This window comes from Aquarana catesbeiana, linkage group LG12 (assembly GCF_042186555.1).
Source record: "Aquarana catesbeiana isolate 2022-GZ linkage group LG12, ASM4218655v1, whole genome shotgun sequence".
Lineage (NCBI taxonomy): Eukaryota > Metazoa > Chordata > Amphibia > Anura > Ranidae > Aquarana > Aquarana catesbeiana.
Window position 1 is genome coordinate 27672760 of NC_133335.1, and position 19781 is coordinate 27692540.

At 44.1% G+C, this 19781-nt stretch overlaps 1 protein-coding gene across 1 annotated transcript in view; it reads right to left on the reverse strand.

The window, feature by feature from the left end:
- NTSR1 (neurotensin receptor 1) overlaps positions 1 to 19781 on the reverse strand; it is a 218692-nt gene that overhangs the window by 68599 nt on the left and 130312 nt on the right. The window contains exon 2 of the mRNA XM_073607497.1: positions 6587 to 6788. Within this exon, the coding sequence (XP_073463598.1) occupies positions 6587 to 6788 (202 nt within the window). The remainder of the gene's footprint in view (positions 1 to 6586; positions 6789 to 19781) is intronic.

Genomic DNA, 19781 nt, shown 5'->3' on the forward strand with positions numbered 1-19781 from the left:
CTCCAGACCCTTTATTAGTTTTGTTGCCCTTCTTTGTACTCGCTCCATTTCCAGTACATCCTTCCTGAGGACTGGTGCCCAGAACTGGACAGCATACTCCAGGTGTGGCCGGACCAGAGTCTTGTAGAGTGGGAGAATTATCATTTTATCTCTGGAGTTGATCTCCTTTTTAATGTATGCCAATATTCTGTTTGCTTTGTTAGCAGCAGCTTGGAATTGCATGCCATTGCTGAGCCTATCATCTACTAGGACCCCCAGGTCCTTTTCCTTCCATCTGTTGATCTAGAGTGGTCTTTATGGTACAACGGGGTACATTGAAGGTAGCATTTCAGTGTCCCACTAGTGGGTGCAATATAATACAATTCAAATGTCTTGTTGGTTTCAATTGACCTTCGTATTGTTTGCTATTTTTGATATTTATACTGCATATTACCTGAGCCTTATTGGTCTGTCTGTCCAGATCTTATGCTCCGCCAGTGTTGCAGTACTACTAGACAATTTAGTCATTTTCAGAATGTCCAACTTTGTTATTACTGATGTAAAATTGAAACAGAAAATCTTGGCAGATGTTCTAAACCTTCCTCCCTTTACTAGAAAATGTTATCTCTGCCTTTATCCCCATTGGGTAGATTTCCCTTCACTTCCTGTTCTATCAGATATCCCTCAAATAGACAAGAAATGGGGAGATTTTGCCCCGACTTCCTGTTCTGTCTGAGATAATCCCATAGAAGTCTGTAGGGCTGTAATGCACACATGTGGCTTGAATGTAAACAAACACTGGAGGCTGCAGCTATTGGATGGAGGTAACTTACCTCAGGTAAGTATACATCTATGGAGAAGTACACTTTGATTTAAAGTGCACTTATCCTTTCATGCAATAAACAAAAGCACATTTCGCATTGTGTTTGCTTTGTTACCTAAACTGTCTCAAATCCACTCCCGCTGTGCTTTTTGCAGGCTTTCCTTCTATTTAAAGTGGATAAATCATTTATTCTTTCAGTAAAATCCCTAAAATATTCATGTGTATACACTCCCCCTTCACTCTGCACACATGAGCTGAGGGTACTGCACAACATTCCCTTCCTCTTATAATTTTTTTTTTTTTGGGGGGGAAGAGTGCAGCTGTCAGGGCCGATATCACAGTCGCAGGATCTGAAGCGCACTGGGCTGCAAGACAGACTCATTTATCATTTACAAAGCTCTAAATCCTCCAAAGTCGGGTCTCGGTGTTACTGGTGACTATGTTGCAATCTGTGTACTGATATTGTTACGTATACTGTCCGGGGATTTGGTGAAATTTTGTAATCCTTAAATTTAAGCAAATCTCCGATCATGTTATAATGTGTCACAGAAATGCCAACAGAAACATTTTAGAGGTTCTCAGGAAACAGTCCACCTTTCTCTTCTCACACATAGCTGAGTGCTGTTTAAAAGAGAAGTATGGGCTTTCCTTTGTTTTTTTGCAGATCACCTCGGTGGATGGCAGCATGGGTCCGATGCTGCGTCTGTCCCCCGGCACCACTGCACTGAAAACCGAGCGATCGAACATGTGATCCATTGGAGAAGCCCAGCCAAACTAGCTGTGGCTTGGACTTCTTCTTCAATGGCTGACAGACTTCAGCTCATTAAAGTGGGGCTAACATCTGATTCTCTGTGGGCTGCTGTACTCTACATGCTCCCAAACAGCACCAGATTTCTGCCTATACTACTACTATGTTAGGATGCACGTGCAGTACTGGCAGTGCTCCGGTGCCGTGTTCAAGCAATTGCACAGTACTGCCAGTGCTCTGGTGTTGTGTTCAAGCAAATGCACAGTACTGCCAGTGCTCTGGTGTTGTGTTCAAGCAAATGCACAGTACTGCCAGTGCTCTGGTGTTGTGTTCAAGTAAATGCACAGTACTGCCAGTGCTCTGGTGTTGTGTTCAAGTAAATGCACAGTACTGCCAGTGCTCTGGTGTTGTGTTCAAGTAAATGCACAGTACTGCCAGTGCTCTGGTGCCGTGTTCAAGCAATTGCACAGTACTGGTATTTCTCTGGTGCCATGTTCAAGCAATTGCACAGTATTGCCAGTGCTCTGGTGCCATGTTCAAGCAAATGCACAGTACTGGCAGTGCCCTGGTGCTGTATTCGAGAAATTGCACAGTACTGGTAGTGCTCTGGTGCCGTGTTCAAGCAACAGTACTGGCAGTGCTCTGGTGCTGTGTTAGGGCACATGTACAGAATGGGCAGTGCTCTGGTACTGGCTTATCCCCACTTTTAAGTACACAATGGGGTTTATTTACTAAAGGTGGAAAGTGCAAAATCAGGCTCACTTCTGCATAGAAACCAATGAGCTTCCAGGTTTTATTACCGAAGCTTAATTGAACAAGCTGGGGTTAGAAGCTCATAGGTTTCTATGCAGAAGTGAGCCTGATTTTGCACTTTCCACCTTTAGTAAATAAACCCCATTGTGTACTTAAAAGTGGGGTATGCCTGTACTGTGTTCAAGTGCATACACAGCAAGGACAGCACTTTGGTGCTGTGTTAGTTTACATGCGCAGTACCCATACCTCCCAACTTTTTTAGATGGTAATGAGGGACACTAGTAAAAGTATGTAGGCACAGGACACACCCCCTGCCACACCCCCTTTAAGGAGAATGATACAACAAAATGATTAGTTAAACCCACAAGTGCTTTTTTTTTTTACCACTGCTATTCCTTTATATTGGCTTTTGAAATTTACAAATGCAGCAATTTATTAATTGGATGAAAGGTTTAGCACTGGAGAAACACGCTTTGAAAGATAAAAAGTGCATTTTAAGTGCAACTGTATAGATCAGACCAAAATGAGGGACAGATAAGTAGTTCCAGTGAGCAGTACAGACAGCGCCAGGCCACTGCCTGAACTCAGCTTCAGGGAACTGCCCGTGCACCCGAACACAGCGCTAGAGTGTTGCCATACTGCATTATGCATCCCTTGAGCATGGCACCGAGCCTTATGGAAAGATTCAGGCCTGGCCCGGACAATTGTGTGCCCTTCTAGCTGTTGGGTCTAAGTGTACAGATACACATGGGTTTTCCATGCTGCTTGTGTCAAGAATGAACATAACAATGAAAAGTGACATCTCCATCTCCAGTCTGCTCTACAACACCATCATCCTTCACTGATCAGCATAAGCAAATGTTCTGACAGACCAGGGGCACTCCACCAAAAAAAAAGGGAAACAAATTAAATCGTAAGAAGTCGCAAAGTTAATTCTCCTCTGTTGCAATTATAACACAGACTGAAACTGTTTTTAAAACATCTTTTACTCTTCGCTTTCACTATCTGATCTGCGTTGCAAACCGCTTTGGATAGAAGACTCAGTCTGTGGAAGTCGCTGCATTTGTAATCAGGGAGCAGTACAAAGCCTAAACTTCCTTTGCGGCACAATGCAGAATTAATGAGGAAAGGGGCCGGAATCCTCACTGGCGGTTGACAAATGTCTTTGTGTTGCATTTGTTTATATAGATTTATAGCCTTTTTAGGATAGAAATTGTTTTGTTTGCCTGGAATTATGATGCACTATTTCCCTGTAGATAAAGAAGTATGGCGTGTTATTTTATCTCTAGTTAAGCAGGCAGTTTTTCTTTTGGGTTTACAGAAAGACTCTAAATACCATCATTTTATCTTCTCTTTTTATTTCCTTGATGTAAATATTAAGTACTATAAAAAGAGACAGATGATATGCATTATTTACAAAGTTAATACACTGAACAACCTTTCAAAATAATGCCAGAGAATGGAAAGTATGTTTCAAAGGGAATCTGTCTACTTTGCTGTGAGCAGTTTACTAATTAAAGGAAAATGGTCACTATTGGGCACCTATCTGAAGATTTTGTTAAAAATTATTTTAACAGTGCAAACGATTTTCATTAAAGCCGGGTACACACTATAATGCCCGACGGAAAATGTGTGATAGGACCTTGTTGTCGGAAATTCCGACCGTGTGTGGGCTCCATCACACATTTTCCATCGGATTTTCCAACACACAAAGTTTGAGAGCAGGCTATAAAATTTTCCGACAACAAAATCCGTTGTCGGAATTTCCGATCGTGTGTACACAAATCCGACGGACAAAGTGCCACGCATGCTCAGAATAAATAAAGAGATAAAAGCTATTGGCTACTACCCTGTTTATAGTCCCGACGTACCACGTTCAGAACGATCGGATTTTCCGACAACTTTGTGTGACTGTGTGTAGGCAAGACAAGTTTGAGCCAACATCCGTCGGAAAAAATCCTAGGATTTTGTTGTCGGAATTTCCGATCAATGTCCGACCGTGTGTACAGGGCATAATGCCGCATACACACGGTCGGATTTTCCGACAGGAAATGTTGGATGTGAGCTTGTTGTCGGTAAGTCCGACCGTGTATATGATCCATCGGACATTTGCTGTCGGACTTTCCGCCAACAAATGTTTGCTAGCAGGTTCTCAAATTTTCCGCCAACAAAATTTTGTTGTCAGAAAGTCCGATCGTGTGTACATAAGTCCGTCGCACAAAAATTCACGCATGCTCGGAATCAAGCAGAAGGAGCCACACTGGCTATTGAACTTCCTTTTTCTGGGCTCGTCGTACGTGTTGTACTTCACCGCGTTCCCGCGTTCGTAATTGTTGGCCAACATTTGTGTCACCGTGTGTATGCAAGACAAGTTTGAGCCAACAACCTTCAAACAAAAAACCACAGTTTTGTTGGCGGAAAGTCCGATCGTGTATACGGGGCATTCATTTTTTTCTTTTTCGTTTGTTTGTCAGCTCCAGTTGCAGCCGCTGTACTAATCGTGCAAGGTTAGTTCAGTGATCTCCTCCACTGAGCTGTTGTGTTCTGACAGGGGGATGGCCCCCCAGCCAGAACACTCAGATCAGCGCTCTCTGCCATTGGCTGAGAGCGCTGATTGGGAGTCAGTCGGCTGCTGGTTTTCCAGCATGCACGTCCGACAAAAAGCGGGCCGGCTTCGGTCAGACAGACCGACATGCTCACGGACAGAATGTCGGACATTTTTTTTTGAACCGGCGAATGTCTCCTGACATTCTGCCTGTGTGTACAGGGCTTTACTCTCCTTTAATTTTGCATCTGAATCTTTTGGTGACTCAGTAACCATAAACCATCACATTTTTAAGGTAGTCACGCTGCAACCGTCCCCAACACTGACTTGTCAGGAGAATAACAAGAAATGGTTTCTGGTTTGTCGGAAAAAAAAAAATCTGTTCACAAAAAGCCTTGATCTATGGTTGCCCCATAGCTAATAGATTGTCACCTGATTCAGTCATAGTCAGAGACAGATATCTAATAATTTTGAGAACTTTAAAGCGTTAGTTCACCTTTACAGAAAAAAATGAAAAGGTGAACTAACACACTCTCCCAACCCTCCTGGTCCACGCTGTACTTACCTCTATGGGTGCTGAGCTGTTAGTGCCCACGCAGCCAGTGCAGTGGTCCAGGGATTAGAAATCCTTGTTTTTCTCCTTATTCAGGGCTTCCAGGACAGATCAGAGCGATTCTAATTGATCATCGCCAGCACAGAGCATCCATCCCAGAAGCACTGCACATAGAAGAGGAAAAAGAAAGTGGATTTCAAATCCCCGGAGCACTGCATGGGCTGCATGGGCATTGACAGCTCAGCACCCATGGAGGTAAGTACAGCAGGGACCGGGGGTGAAGGTAGAGAGGGCGTACGGTGTTAGTTCACCTTTTCATTTTTTTTTTTTTAAAGGTGAGTTAACCCTTTAAGGCCACCTATAGTATGGAAGTATAGAAGCATTCACTTCTGATCACCCCTTCTGAATATGCTAATTCCCTGGCTGTTACGCTGTGCCAGTGGCTTCAATACTTTCTAAAGCCACCCATACATGGATCATCATGGATTCATGTATGGGCAACCTGGTTATACAGAAGTTGATCCACCAATCGACTTCTGTACAACCACCCTGTTGGGTTTTTTTTCTGATCGTTCAGTGCTGCAAGCTATAGCCGGCAGCACTAATAAGTGTGCAATGATGGCAGACAAGGCTCCACGCTATCAGAACACAATAGCTCAGCGGGAGTGATTCCCCCATTCACATTGAATGTGTGGACGGGGGAATTGAGTCATCTCATTGAGTCAATAAATAATGTGCTGCCTAAGTCACCGGGGTTGATTTACTAAAGGCAGATAGACTGTGCACTTTGTAAAGTGCAGTAGCACTCTGCAAGTGCAGTTGCTCCAGAGCTTAGTAAATGAGGTAAAGCTTCACTTTTCAAAGAATACCCAATCACATACATGAGAAAGAGGGGTTTTGGGACTTTAAAATACCAAATCACATACAAGGACATTTAAAAAAAACAGCATTTTTGTTTGCACGTGGATGATGGGAGTCAGCATAGCTTCTGATCATTTGCTAAGCTCTGGAGCAACTGCTCTTGCATAGTGCACAGTCTATTTGCCTTTAGTAAATAAACCCCACTGACTGCAGATTAGAAATTCTAACTTCACTAAGACCTTTCGGATCTGAATGCTTGTAGAGGTTAAATTCCCTTGTAATTGTTATTTTGTTGAAACCTCAATAAGAAAAAGACAGACTTACGAAGGACTCGGACCCCATGCTTTAGGGACTGGATACGGCTGGGTTCCATGGACATACTGAGGACCGTCTGCTGTCCACCGATGGTGCACACTTGGTTTTCCTGGTGAGCCTGTTTGACCATAATGATCAGCTGGTTGGCTATGATGGTGTTGAGAACGGAGATTGCAATCATCGGAAAGATGAAGGAAAGGAAAGCATTGACCTAAAAGATATGAAAGAGAGAACTGGTCAAACAGCTGCTAGGAACACAGACCAAGAATCTAGTGAAAATGGAGCGTAACTTTGGCAACCAGAAAATGCAACTCAAATACACAACGTAAGAGAGAAATATGTTTATACATCTTTTTTTACAGGTTGTGCTTTCTCTTTCCTAGAACAGAACAAGAGTGGTAATGACTTGTCCTATATCAGTATGCTATATATACTCCACAGATCTATAAGTGACTCATTAGTATAGAAGGTGCTTACCCGAAAATGGTAGCTTGCAACCAGCTTTACCACGGGAGGGCTTGTGCACTACATTGCCGGGTGGTGGTACAAGGTATTATAATAATGATCTCCTCCACTGTGGTTTTGTATCTGTAGCAGGTTAGGACTTGGATATGCGACTTGGAAAACTGAGTTCTAAGATACAGTTCTCTCTTGACAGAAAGACCAGGGAGGTGGGAGAAAAGAAGAACTAAATAGCTTCCCAGGTGCACACCACTTATCTAAATACGCAGTGCAGTCTGATGATATAATTATAAACATTTGATTTCTTTGAATTGCTGTACTGCATTAGGGATTGGGCAAGAGTTTATATCTAGAACTTTATTAGGCAAATAATATAGACTGAATATATAAAAATTCCTAAAAAAATGTCCACACTTTTTTTTAGCTCTTTTTATGAAGAATTTCAAAAACATTAATTTAGACTAGTCACATGACACTCATAGACACGACCAATTACTACTCCTCTCATCTTCACTGTTTTTCAATGAAAATAAAAAAGTATGAAAGCTTTTTGAAGATCCCTCATGTGTGTGTGTGTGTGTATATATATATATATATATATATATATATATATATATATATATATATATATATTTTTTTTTTTTTTTTTCTACACATTTAAAGGTGAACTTGTTGGTATGCTTAAAAGGGACAATTTACTAAAGTGGATGTAAACCCTCACATATACCCAGTGAAGTGAACATCCCCTGATAATACACAGGGATGAAACAAATCTCCCTACATAAGTTTTACATGTTTGATGCTTTTTTCCAAAAAAAAAAAAAAATTTTGACCACTTTTATTCCTATTACAAGGAATGTAAACATCCTTGTAATAGGAATATGGCATGACAGGTCCTCTTTATAGTGAGATATGGGGTCAATAAGACCCCACATCTCACCTCTAGGCTGGGAAGCCTGAAATTTAAAAAAAAAAAAAAACTATCCTGGCTTCGATCGTAGCTGTGAGTCGGTAGAAGCATGGGAGGGGGGGACATCCCCTCTCGCCTCCCGTAAGAACGATCAAGCAGTGTAACAGCCGCTATGATCATTCTTATGGTGTAGGGAATCGCCGGCTGAAAAAGCTGATATCTGAATGATGCCTGTAGCTGCACCCATCATTCAGATATTCCCGCACAAAGTCAAGGACGTTGTATGACGGCCGGTGGGCGGGAAGTGGTTAAAACGCATTTTTTTTTTTAACACAAAGTTGTCCATTTATACAATATTTCTACCACATAACATGTACATAGCAAAAATGACACCCCGAAATAGAGCATGGCTCGGTATGGCGGGGTATTGCGGAGTATGGCGGGGTATTGCAGAGTATGGCGGGGTATTGCAGAGTATGGCGGGGTATTGCAGAGTATGGCGGGGTATGGCGGGGTATTGCGGGGTATGGCGGGGTATTGCGGAGTATGGCGGGGTATTGCGGAGTATGGCGGGGTATTGCGGAGTATGGCGGGGTATGGCGGGGCTTTGCAGAGTATTGTGGGGGTATTGCAGAGTATTGTGGGGGTATTGCAGAGTAATGTGGGCTTTGCAGAGTATTGTGGGGGTATTGCAGAGTATTGTGGGGGTATTGCAGAGTATTGTGGGGGTATTGCAGAGTAATGGGGGCTTTGCAGAGTATTGTGGGGGTATTCAGAGTATTGTGGGGGTATTGCAGAGTATTGTGGGCTTTGCAGAGTATTGCACAGCAGAAGGGATGGCTGAGCATGGATGGATGGATGGCTGGATGTCTCTGTGCAGCGCTGTGGGCACTACACATGCAGCCCACAGCGCTGCAGCCATCCACCCATCTCCCTCTCCTCCACAGTGTACCGATCGGTACACAGGAGGGGAGGAGACTAACCGGCGTCATCGGATGACGCCGGTCTGTTTACATGTGATCGCGCCGTCATTTGACGGCGCGATCACATGGTAAACGGCCGCGATCAGCGGCCATTTACCGGTATCCGTGATGCGCCGGGTCCTCTGGACCCGGCGGTCACGGATGTGCTCGGGTGCGCGCCCCAGGGGGCGCGCGAGAGGGGAATTCCGGGAGGACGTCATATGACGTCCTCCCAGAGTTAAGCAACCGCCCTGAAGCCGTCATTCGGCTATGGGCCGGTTGTTAAGTGGTTAATCTGGCTCTGTCTAGACCAGTGGTTCTCAACTCCCATCCTCAGGACCCACTAACAGGCCAGGTTTGCAAGATAACTGAAATACATGACAGGTGATCTCATTTGCTGCTCATTGATTGCAGTATTCTAGTCTGAAATCCCCAAGGTAATACTTAAAGTTTGGCCTGTAAGGCTGGATTCACACCTATGGCATTTTTAGTGCTTTTTGCATTTTGCAGATTTGCACTACAGAACGTGTTTCATAGAAAACCATGGTAGATGGACTTTAGTGAAAATCTGCAGAATGCAAAAAGCACTAAAATGCATAGGTGTGAATCCAGCCTTAGTGGGCCCTGAGGACAGGAGTTGACAACCACTGAACTAGAGGGTGCACTGACAAATGTGTATACAAGAATACAACAAACCAAGTATGACAAATATAGGTTGGCACCATTTTGTAGCAATGACAAAGAGAGGAAGTGTACAGGAAATTAATGTTATGCCACAACAGAGATAAATTGTGGCTATTTCTATGCAGAATACTTTTTTTCGGTTAATTAATTACAGAAATGGTGAACAATTTATCATAGAACTCTGGTTTACCTCCACAGGGCCATTAGCAGTCAAGATGTGTATAACTCTACTCGAGACAAGACTTGACTTTACTGCTAATTGCCACCAGGTTAAGTGGTTTAAATAAATGTTAATTGAAAATGATGGAGACTGTGCCTGCACGTGTCCTTAAGGGCCAGACTCTGTAATCTCTGATTTGTATAATTTACTGGAGGGTGGGCACTAGGGATAGCATTAAAAACAAGTTCTATATTCAACTTTTCAAGTGTTATTCCACCTGTTTTAATCTGCTTGAGTTTCACCATTTTAGCTTGGGAAATATAACAAATCGGCTATGAAAACTGTAATTAGGACCACACAGTGGTTCACACCACACCAGATCTCAACGTTTCCCAGTACTTCGTGTTACCTTGGAGCACAGTATGCACATGGAATTTTTGGGTTGATTTACTAAAGGCAAATAGATTGTGCAAGGGGAGTTGCTCCAGAGCTTAGAAAATGAGGTAAAGCTTCACATTGCAAAGAATACCCAATCAGGCGCAAGGAAATAAACATTTAAAAAAAAAAAAAATAATTTTTGCTTGCACATGATTGGATGCTGGAAATAAGCAGAGCGCATTTACTAAGCTCTGGAGCAACTGCACTTGCAGAGTGCAAATGCACCTGTGCTAGTACACAGTCTATTTGCCGTTAGTAAATCAACCCCTACATGTCTGTGTGGGAAATCCATAGACCAGTAATGGTAGACTCCTCTGGACCAAACCTCCCATGGTTATGAGCAAACTCACATTTTAATTAAATATTTACTTATTTGTACCTTCATAATATAGCTGTAACCATGTGAAAGCACACTGTCTGCTAAACATTCAACCTCAATCTTAGCCTGCCTGGCATTCTCCTGTAAAACTTCCTCATGTAGTTTTCAATTAGCTGTGCAGGGCCTGTGACAGCAAAGCAGACCACAGGATAATCCTTCCACCACTATGCTTCACAGTTGAGATGAGGTATTGATGTGTTTCTATCCTGTGCTTTTTTCTACTCAATAAGGAGTTGTCTACAGAACATTGCCCCGGATGCATTTTGGAACATGGTTATATAGCTAAAAGGCCTGGGGCAGCAAAGAAGGCCAAAGAATAATGCATCCACCACCATGCTTCACAGTTGAGTTGAGGCATCAGTGTTTTTCTATTCTGTGCTTTTTTTCTGCGCCAAATATAGAGTCGTCTACAGAACATTGTCCCAGAGGCATTTTGAAACATGGTTATACAGCTATAACCATATGATAGCACATAGTGCCTACTAAACTTTCAACCTCAATCTTACCCTGCCCTGACATTCTTCTGTAAAAAAAATGTAGTTTTCAATTCATTGGCTCACTAGCTGTGCAGGGCCTGGGGCAGCAAAGCGGGCCATAGAATAATACGTCCACCACCATGCTTCACAGTTGGGGGGGGGGGGGATTATTATTTTTTTCTATTCTGTGCTTTTTTTTCTGAAACATGGTTATATAGCTATAACTATGTGATAGCACACAGTGGGGTTGATTTACTAAAGGCAAATATACTGTGAACAGCTCCAGAGCTTAGTATACATACAAGTAAAATAAAAAACAGCATTTTTGTCTGTACATGATTGGATGATAGAAACCAGCAGAGCATCCCCTCAGATCTAGAGCAAATGCACTTAAAGTATATTTGCCTTTAGTAAATCAACCTTTCTGCCTGCTAAACTTTCAACCTCAATCGTACCCTGCCCTAACATTCTTCTGTAAAACTTCTTCATGTAGTTTTCAGTTCAATGGCTCACTAGCTGTGAAAGGCCTGGGGCAGCAAAGCAGGCCAAAGAATAATGCATCCACCACACCAAGCTTCACAGTTGAGTTGAGGTATCGGTGTTTTCTATTCTGTGCTTTTTTTTTCTGCACCAAATAGAGTTGTCTAAAGAATATTGTCGCAGAGGCATTTTGAAACATGGTTATATAGCTATAACCATGTGATAGCAAACAGTGCCTGCTAAACATTCAACCTCTATATTACCCTTCCCCGACATTCTCCTGTAAAACGTCTTCATGTTGTTTTCAATTACAGGGGGTCCCCTAGTTACAAACATCCGACTTACAAACGACTCCTACTTACAAACGGAGGGAGACAACAGGAAGTGAGAGGAAATCTACCCCTAGGAAGGGAAATTCACTCCTGTATTATGGGAAAAAGGTACCTCCACTGATGCTTTTTTACCAAGGCTTATTTCCACAACAACCCAAAATTTTCAAAATCCAATTGTCATTGGGACAGAAAGTGAGGTGAAATCTTCTGAACAGGGGCACACACAGCAAAACAAATGTTACAAGGGTGTTAACCCTTCCCTATGCTATCCAAAAAGCTTAAAAATAGCTTTTTTTGGCTGGAGCTACACTTAAAAAATGTACCTGTTCCGACTTACAAACAGATTCAACTTAAGAACAAACCTACAGTCCCTAACTTGTTTGTAACCCGGGGACCCCCTGTAATTGGCTCACTGGCTCTGCAAAGCCTGGGGCAGCAGAGCAAGCCAAAGAATAAATCTTCACCACCATGCTTCACAGTTGAGCTGAGGTATTGGCGTTTTTCTATTCTGGGCTTTTATTTTTCTGCGCCAAAAAAAAGTTGTCTACAGAACATTGTCCCAGAGGAATTTTGGAACATACAGTCAGTTTTCGCAGCAATGTTTGTTTGATGAGTAAAATGGCATCCTTCTTTCCATAAATACCATTCTTGTGTCGTGTTTTACTTAGAGCGGACACATGATCACAGGCTTTGGTATGCGCAAGATGTTTCTACAGGTTCCTTGCTGTTACCCCAAGGTTCTTCTTTTTGGGTCCGGTGAAATTGCTATTGATTTGAGCAGCTCTTGGGATGGGCAGACGCGATGTGATCTGTAGTATAAGCATCCTATAAATGAGCAAAATAATTGCTGTCCACTTATATCAACTCTCTCTTTCTTATCTTTCTTACAGTTCTGTTTTTTATTGAAGGTCAGGTTAGGTCACATTCGTTTTTTTTTTTTTTTTCTGATAGGTTTTAGCTTTCACTACCTTTTTATCAGCACAGGAAATCCTGTCTCCAGAACATTTTGATTTATCTTTTGATCGTAAATAAACACCTAAACATGAGCCGATCAATGGAGGCAGCTGGATGGGGGGGCTGCAAGCTTCAGTTTGTGTTTCGGAGGATAAAACCTCTTCCCTGCTGGCTGCCTTTCCGTCTGTGATTTCTGGCTTTTTACTAACTAGTTTGGTGTTCAGCAGAGGAACAGATAAAACATTTCTATCCTGTGATTAAAAACTGGAGACGGAACACTGAGGAGCCAAAACCACCTCTCTTCAAGGGAAGCCAACACAGTGTCTCTGGAATGATTAATCAGTGTTATTTTGCTGTTATGCACCCCCCCCCCCCCCCACCACCACCACTATAATACACGCTTCACCTGTCCATCAATTCCTCACCCGCTAGCTGGGCTTGTGATCTGTATAGGCTCTTGTTATTTATTGAATATATGCAACGCGCACACACTGGCTCCCTACTGACAGCTAGAATTAATTCTATCAACATACAGACCTGACTGCTAATTTTCTGTTGTGTTTATAAACTTTGTTTTTAAAGCCTAACTCTGGCCAAAAAGTTTTGGCTGGGAAGGGTTGGAACTTTTTTTCAGCCTGTGTCCCTGTTGGGGAGAATATTCCTCCTGTTCCTTTCCCGCTGTCCTAAGCGAAGTCTTCAACACAGAAATAAATCATTACGCGCACGTACAACACTAGCAGTTCTGGGGGCAGGAAAACCCCACGGATGAGCCACACTTTTCCAGCCCGCCCCAACGACTACCCCCATTAGCTGCAGGGGTGTACACATGCTGCGACACGCTGCTTCATGGCTGCGACAGGAATTCTTCTGGCACTGAAGCAAGCATCCCGCCCTGCAAGCGTGCACTAATATGGGGAGCAAAGGGTTAAAGCAGGTGGTTGGGAGGCGATATATATAACACCTTCTCACCACCTGTCAAATGCTCACTGAAGAGCAATCCAAACGCAGACCACTCTTGAAAGACCAAAGCATGTGTGAGCAAGTCCTAAGGCCTCATTCACAGTAGTGGTTAGGCGGCGCTAAAACTCCGCAGTTGAAGCCAACCCTTTTGATGCCAACCCTCAACTGCTAACTCCATTTAGCTGCAAAGACAGTGGCCGCGGGTGTAGACACGACCCATTCAAGTGAAAAGGGCCGCTCTGCAAGCGATTTTTACCTGCATGCTATGCAGAGTTTAGGGCACATGTGTCAAACACAAGGCAGCAAACCCCCTTGTCTTTGTCCCCACCTTGTCTCAGCAGTCGGCAGCAGAGAGGAGGACAGAAATACTCTGCATGATACTGCGCTTCCCCGTGCAAACCGCTAAGAGGCTCTCTCTCTACCCCACCCTCCCATTCCAGCAGCTGGCAGCAGAGAGGAGGACAGAACTTCTCTGCATGATACTGCGCTTCCCTGTGCAAACCACTAAGAGGCTCTCTCTACCCCACCCTTCCATTCAAACAGCTGGCAGCAGAGAGGAGGACAGAAATCCTCCTAAAGATCCTGCGCCTCTTTGTGCAGCCGCAGCACCCCCTCATCTCCGTCTCCCCTAGTCCCAGCATTCAGCAGACTCTGGTCCTCCTCCAGACCCTGCACTTTCTGCTTCCCAGCTTCTTCCCAGCTTCTTCCCAGCAGCAGCACAAGGTAAGGGTGGGGGGGGGGTCCTCGTGACTTTGCATGATGGAGAGGCTCCTGATATCTGATGTAAAGGGGGGGGTGAGTTGTCCTGGACATCTAGTTTTACAGATACAACCGGCCCTTTGAGGGCAACCATAATGCTGATGCAGCCCGGATTGAAATTGTGTTGGACACCCCTGGTTTAAGGGGTTCAGAAGAGAAGTACAGCCAAAACTCATCTGGCTGGACTTCTCCTGTGGATCACAGCAGTGCAGTTCGTTCTGCACTCCTGTGACCCCTTTTCAGCCGACAGTGGGCTGAAGCTTGCTGTCGGCTGAAACCTACTGTCGGCTGATGTCACAGGGCTGGTCCAAGCTCGGTGGTCTGCATCCGCCCACATGCCTGGACCGACACCCGGCTCAGCCTCTCAGCGAGCTGCTGAGAGGCTGAGCCGGACACTTCCGCCCCCTTCACAGCCCAGTGCTCCAGTGAGCATGGGAGGGAGAGGGGGCAGAGCAGAGAGCGGTGACTGACAGTCACCACTCTCTGTTCACGGAGCTCTGAGAACCGAGCGATCGGCAGTGTTTGATCGCTCGATTCTCAGTGTTAGAGCCAGCGGGGAACGATGCTGCATCCACCTAGGTAAGTATGATTCCGAAAAACAAATCCCATACTTCTCTGTTAAAGCAGACGGTGAGGAGGCGATAAAACGCCGCCTGTCAAATGCTCTCTGGAGTGTGAACTAGCCCTAAAATAACTCTTTTTGGTAGTACCATTTGTAAATTCGAACTATTCACAAAGCTAAGCACTGTTACTGCTGCATAATAGCCAAGTTCAGTTTCTGCTAACTTTGTACACAATTCTTGGAACTTTAGACAGCGAGCTGCCACTGTCCCTTGTGCTGAATCTGCAGTAGATTGATCTGTAGAGCAGGGTAGCAGTTAGCTGCTAAACACACATATTTATTAAGAAAAGAGGCAGGCAAATGTCAGATTTAATGCAGTGTTTGCACTTGCTGCCGATCCTCCATGTCTCCATGCAGATGTTTGTATTTATTTATAGACACTTAACCATATGTACAGCACTTTATATTCAATGGAGGCATAAGAAGTAATTATACACATCATTTAAGGGGTATTTTAGAGCACTCTGTGGGACCATACAGCCATTTACATAGGTCATGCTGATATAGATATATGTGTAATTAAAGTGGATCTATCACTGCAAACTGAATTGAATGTACTGTATATAGACATGCTACAATACTGAAGAGTGAGAAACAATATTAAATGTTATACTCTTTGCCTCGTGTTGATATATAGCGCAGAGATATCGAAGTCCATAGATCCATTTGCAGTGATCCCTGTACCCCAAAAGAGCTTACAATCGAATGTCCTCAGGACTTGCACACTCACACTTGGGTCAGCTAGAAAGACGATTACCTTTCTAGCATGTTTTTGGACTGTGGGAAGAAACGTGGAAAACTCATTTAAAGAAGCGTTCCACGTTCACCCTTGTTTCCAAAACCCTTCTCATGTAAAATGTTTTTTTTTTTTATTAAGATTTGGGTGATTTGTCAAAATCCTCCTTGCTTTTCTGATTCACTGGGGTTGATTTACTAAAGACAAAAAGGCTGTTCACTTCGCAAGGGAAGTTGCACTAAGCAAGGGAATTTTGTTTCCCCCCAGAGCTTAGTGAATGGGGTGAAGCTTTGCTGACTTTCATCATTCAATCATGCTAAAAAGAAATGCTGTTTTGTTTTTTGTTTTTTATTTTCCTTGCACGTGGTTGGGTATTTTTTTTTTGTTTTGTTTTTTTTTTTATAAAATTCCCAAAATTCTGGGGATAATTCTGTTACTAAGTGAAATTTCCCTTGCAAAGTGAACAGATTATTATTTGCATTTTGTAAATTAAAGTTGTTCTAAAGACAGAAGGTTGTTTATCCTAATACATTCTATGCATTAAGATAAAAAACCTTCTGTGTGCAGCAGCCCCCCCTAATACTTACCTGAGCCCCATCTCGATCCAGCAATGTTGCACGAGAGCTTCAGCTGTCCAGGACTCTCCTGATTGGCTGAGACTGCTGTCAATCAAAGTCAGTGAACCAATGAGGAGAGAGAGGGGGCAGGGCCGAGCTGCGGCTCAGAGCCGCGGCTTGGCTCGGGTGCCCTCATAGTAAGCTGCTTGTTGTGGGGGCACTCGGCAGAACCCAGGAGCGCCAGCGAGGGACCCGAGAAGAGGAGGATCTGGGCTGCCCTGTGCAAAACCACTGCAGAGAGCAGGTCAGTATAACATATTTGTTAATTAAAAAAAAAAAAAAAAAAAAAAAACCAAGACTTTAATGTTACTTTAAAGTCTAAGTGCTGCCTAAATAAAAAAAATTAAAATCAGCACAAGGGACATAACCCACAGTCAGTAGGATGTGTCCCTTGTGCTGACGTCTTTTGTAATAGGTGGAATCTCCTTCCATCAATGCTCCCCCCACCCTCACCGCCATAATCTTCTGGTGCAACGGGTTTACAGAACTAAGGGGTTGTCTCATTAGGAGAGCCCAACTATGCCCGCCCTTTCCACTACACCATTCATAGAAGTCATACTACAGCTTGTATGAATGAAGGGGGCAGACCTTTCAATCATCATCAATGGAGCTGGGCAGAATGGGTGGGCATAGTCGGGCACTCTTCATGGAAGCCTGTGAAAAGCTCCTTAGTTCTGCTAACCCTCAGCAAACCAGAAGAGTACGCCAGCAGGGAGGGCATCCCACTGACACATTCTGAGAAGGACACATTCTACTGACTGTAAGTTACTGGATATCCCTTGTGCTGATTTTTCTGTTTTTTTGTTAGGCTGCACTTAGGCTTTACCCTGATATGACATAGACCAGTGATGGTGAACCTTGGCACCCCAGGTGTTTTGGAACTACATTTCCCATGATGCTCAAGCACTCTGCAGTGTAGTTGAGCATCATGGGAAATGTAGTTCCAAAACATCTGGGGTGCCAAGGTTCGACCATCACTGGCAATAGACCCAGGTAGACTTTGCTTTAATAGGAATTTGTAAACCTAACAGTATATCCCATGATGCACTATGTCAGTAACGATCTGATTGCACACGCATAGAAGTAGAGACCCGATGTGCCACACTAGAGAACGAAACAAAAAAACTGAGGAATCTGGATACATTGTTTACTGACTGTATTAAAAGTTTGAAAAGCTGTTTGTGGTTAATTAAAAAAAAACTGAAGATAGGCTCCCAGGTGACAGTAAACTCACAGAGGTGTCCAAAGAGGGCATATTTATTAGATAACTAAGAAAAAATACACATGTAAAGACGCAATTATGAAATGTGCAAGCACTTGAGTGACTAATCTAAAATTATTATATTTGTTCAGGCTTCCTTATAACAGATTAGTATTCGCCATCTTACTTTGTCCGAAGATGACTCTCAGATCGAAAAAGTAGAGCCAACCATCTCCCTGGGCCCGAGGTTCAAACAGTTGCTACCCTGTCAGCTGCCTATACACATCCTGATAACAGACACTGGGGGTTATTTTCTAAAGGCAGATCCACTGGGAAGTGCAGTCGCTGTAGATCTGAGGGGGACACGCAAGCAAAATAAAAAACAGCATTTTTGCTTGCACATGATTGGATGATATAATCAGCAGAGCTTCCCCTCAGATGTACAGCGACTGCACTTCCAAGTGCACTTGTAGTGCAGAGTGGATTTGCCTTTAGTAAATCAACCCCAGAGTGTCCTTATTTAGCATATTTTATGCATGTTATGTACTTGTAGACATCCAAAAAGCCCGGAGATTACTGTTGGGTGCAGTCAGCAGCCCCAGCAGACTTGTAGCTGTCACTCATCTCACACTCCATAGCACATGTGTCTAACACAACGTCTGCAGGCTGAATACGGCCTGCCAGGCTATTTCACATGGCCCTCACACTTTTCCTGCAGCTGCGCCAGCCCCCTTGTCTCTGTCCCCTCACCCAGTCTCAACAGACATCAGCAGAGAGGAGGACAGAACTCCTCCTCCAGATCCTGCACTTCTCCATGCTGATGCAGGGAGGCTCATCTCTGCCCCCCGGCATTCAGCAGCAGCAGAGAGGAGGACAGAACACCTCATCCTGTGCCTCTCTGTTCAGCCACAGCACCCCCTCGTCTCTGCCTCCCCTGTTAATACCATTCAGCAGACTCTGGCAGCTGACTCCAGCCCTCCTATGGTTCTCCTCCAGACCCGCACTTTCTCCTTCCCAGCTTCTTCACAGCAGCAGCACAAGGTAAGGGGGTTGCACTGTGATTTAAGGGAGGGTGGGGGACTCTTGACGTCTGTCGTTGAGGGTGGGGTAGGGGGTCTTTTGACATCTGATGTAAGAGGGGGTGGGGTGCTCTGGACATCTACTTATAAGAATTATGAGAATAATACAATTCTATTCCAGTTGAAAAGGAGGGTCCCATACAGCTATTATCATTCACAAGAAACTTTATTGGAGACTGTTCACACAACACCATGGCAGAACCATGTTCTTTCTGAGCAGTCTCCAATAAAGTTTCTTGTGGATGATGCCAGCGGTGTGCGACCCCCTCCCCCCTTTTCAGACTTGCATCATCTGCTACAGGAGTGTGAGTGGGCTCCGTGCCGGTCTGCACCTGACCTTTACATCTTAAGAATTACGTTTTTACTAAAACTAGTAATAATCAATGCAGAGGCATGTATTTAATATGATAAAGAGTACTGTAGATCCATTAATATAGTCTTACAGATACAACCAGTCCTTTGAGGGCAACATAATGCCCATGCGGCTCGCAATTAAATTGGATTTGGCACCCCTGCACTATAGTATTCCCTTTTACCTTTCCCCCCAGTTGCTATGTAAAAGGTTATGTAGAAAGGTGAGTGGAGGGACAGAGGAGCTGGGCCAGCACAGATAATATTGAGACACTCCCAAGAGAGGAGAGGGCTATGCTGTGTACGGAGGGAGGAGCCTGTGCTAGGGAGTAGATTAGTTAAATAGATTAAGGAAGTGGTGTGACCTCAAACATAATCCCATTGTAAGATATCATCCATATTATAGTACAAGACTAAAGTACTTCATATAAGAAGTGGGACTTTAACCGCCTTCTGGGCCGCCCCACGTACATGTACTGCGGCAGGGCGTCCCTTCAGCGCGAAAATCATGTACCTGTACATAATCTTTATTTCCTGGGGAGCGCATGCACGCTGCCGGTGACCTGCTGTGATTGGACACAGCGGGAGCCATCCAGCGGGTCTGGCGGCAATTGTTCCCCAGAGAGGCAGAACAGCGGTCTG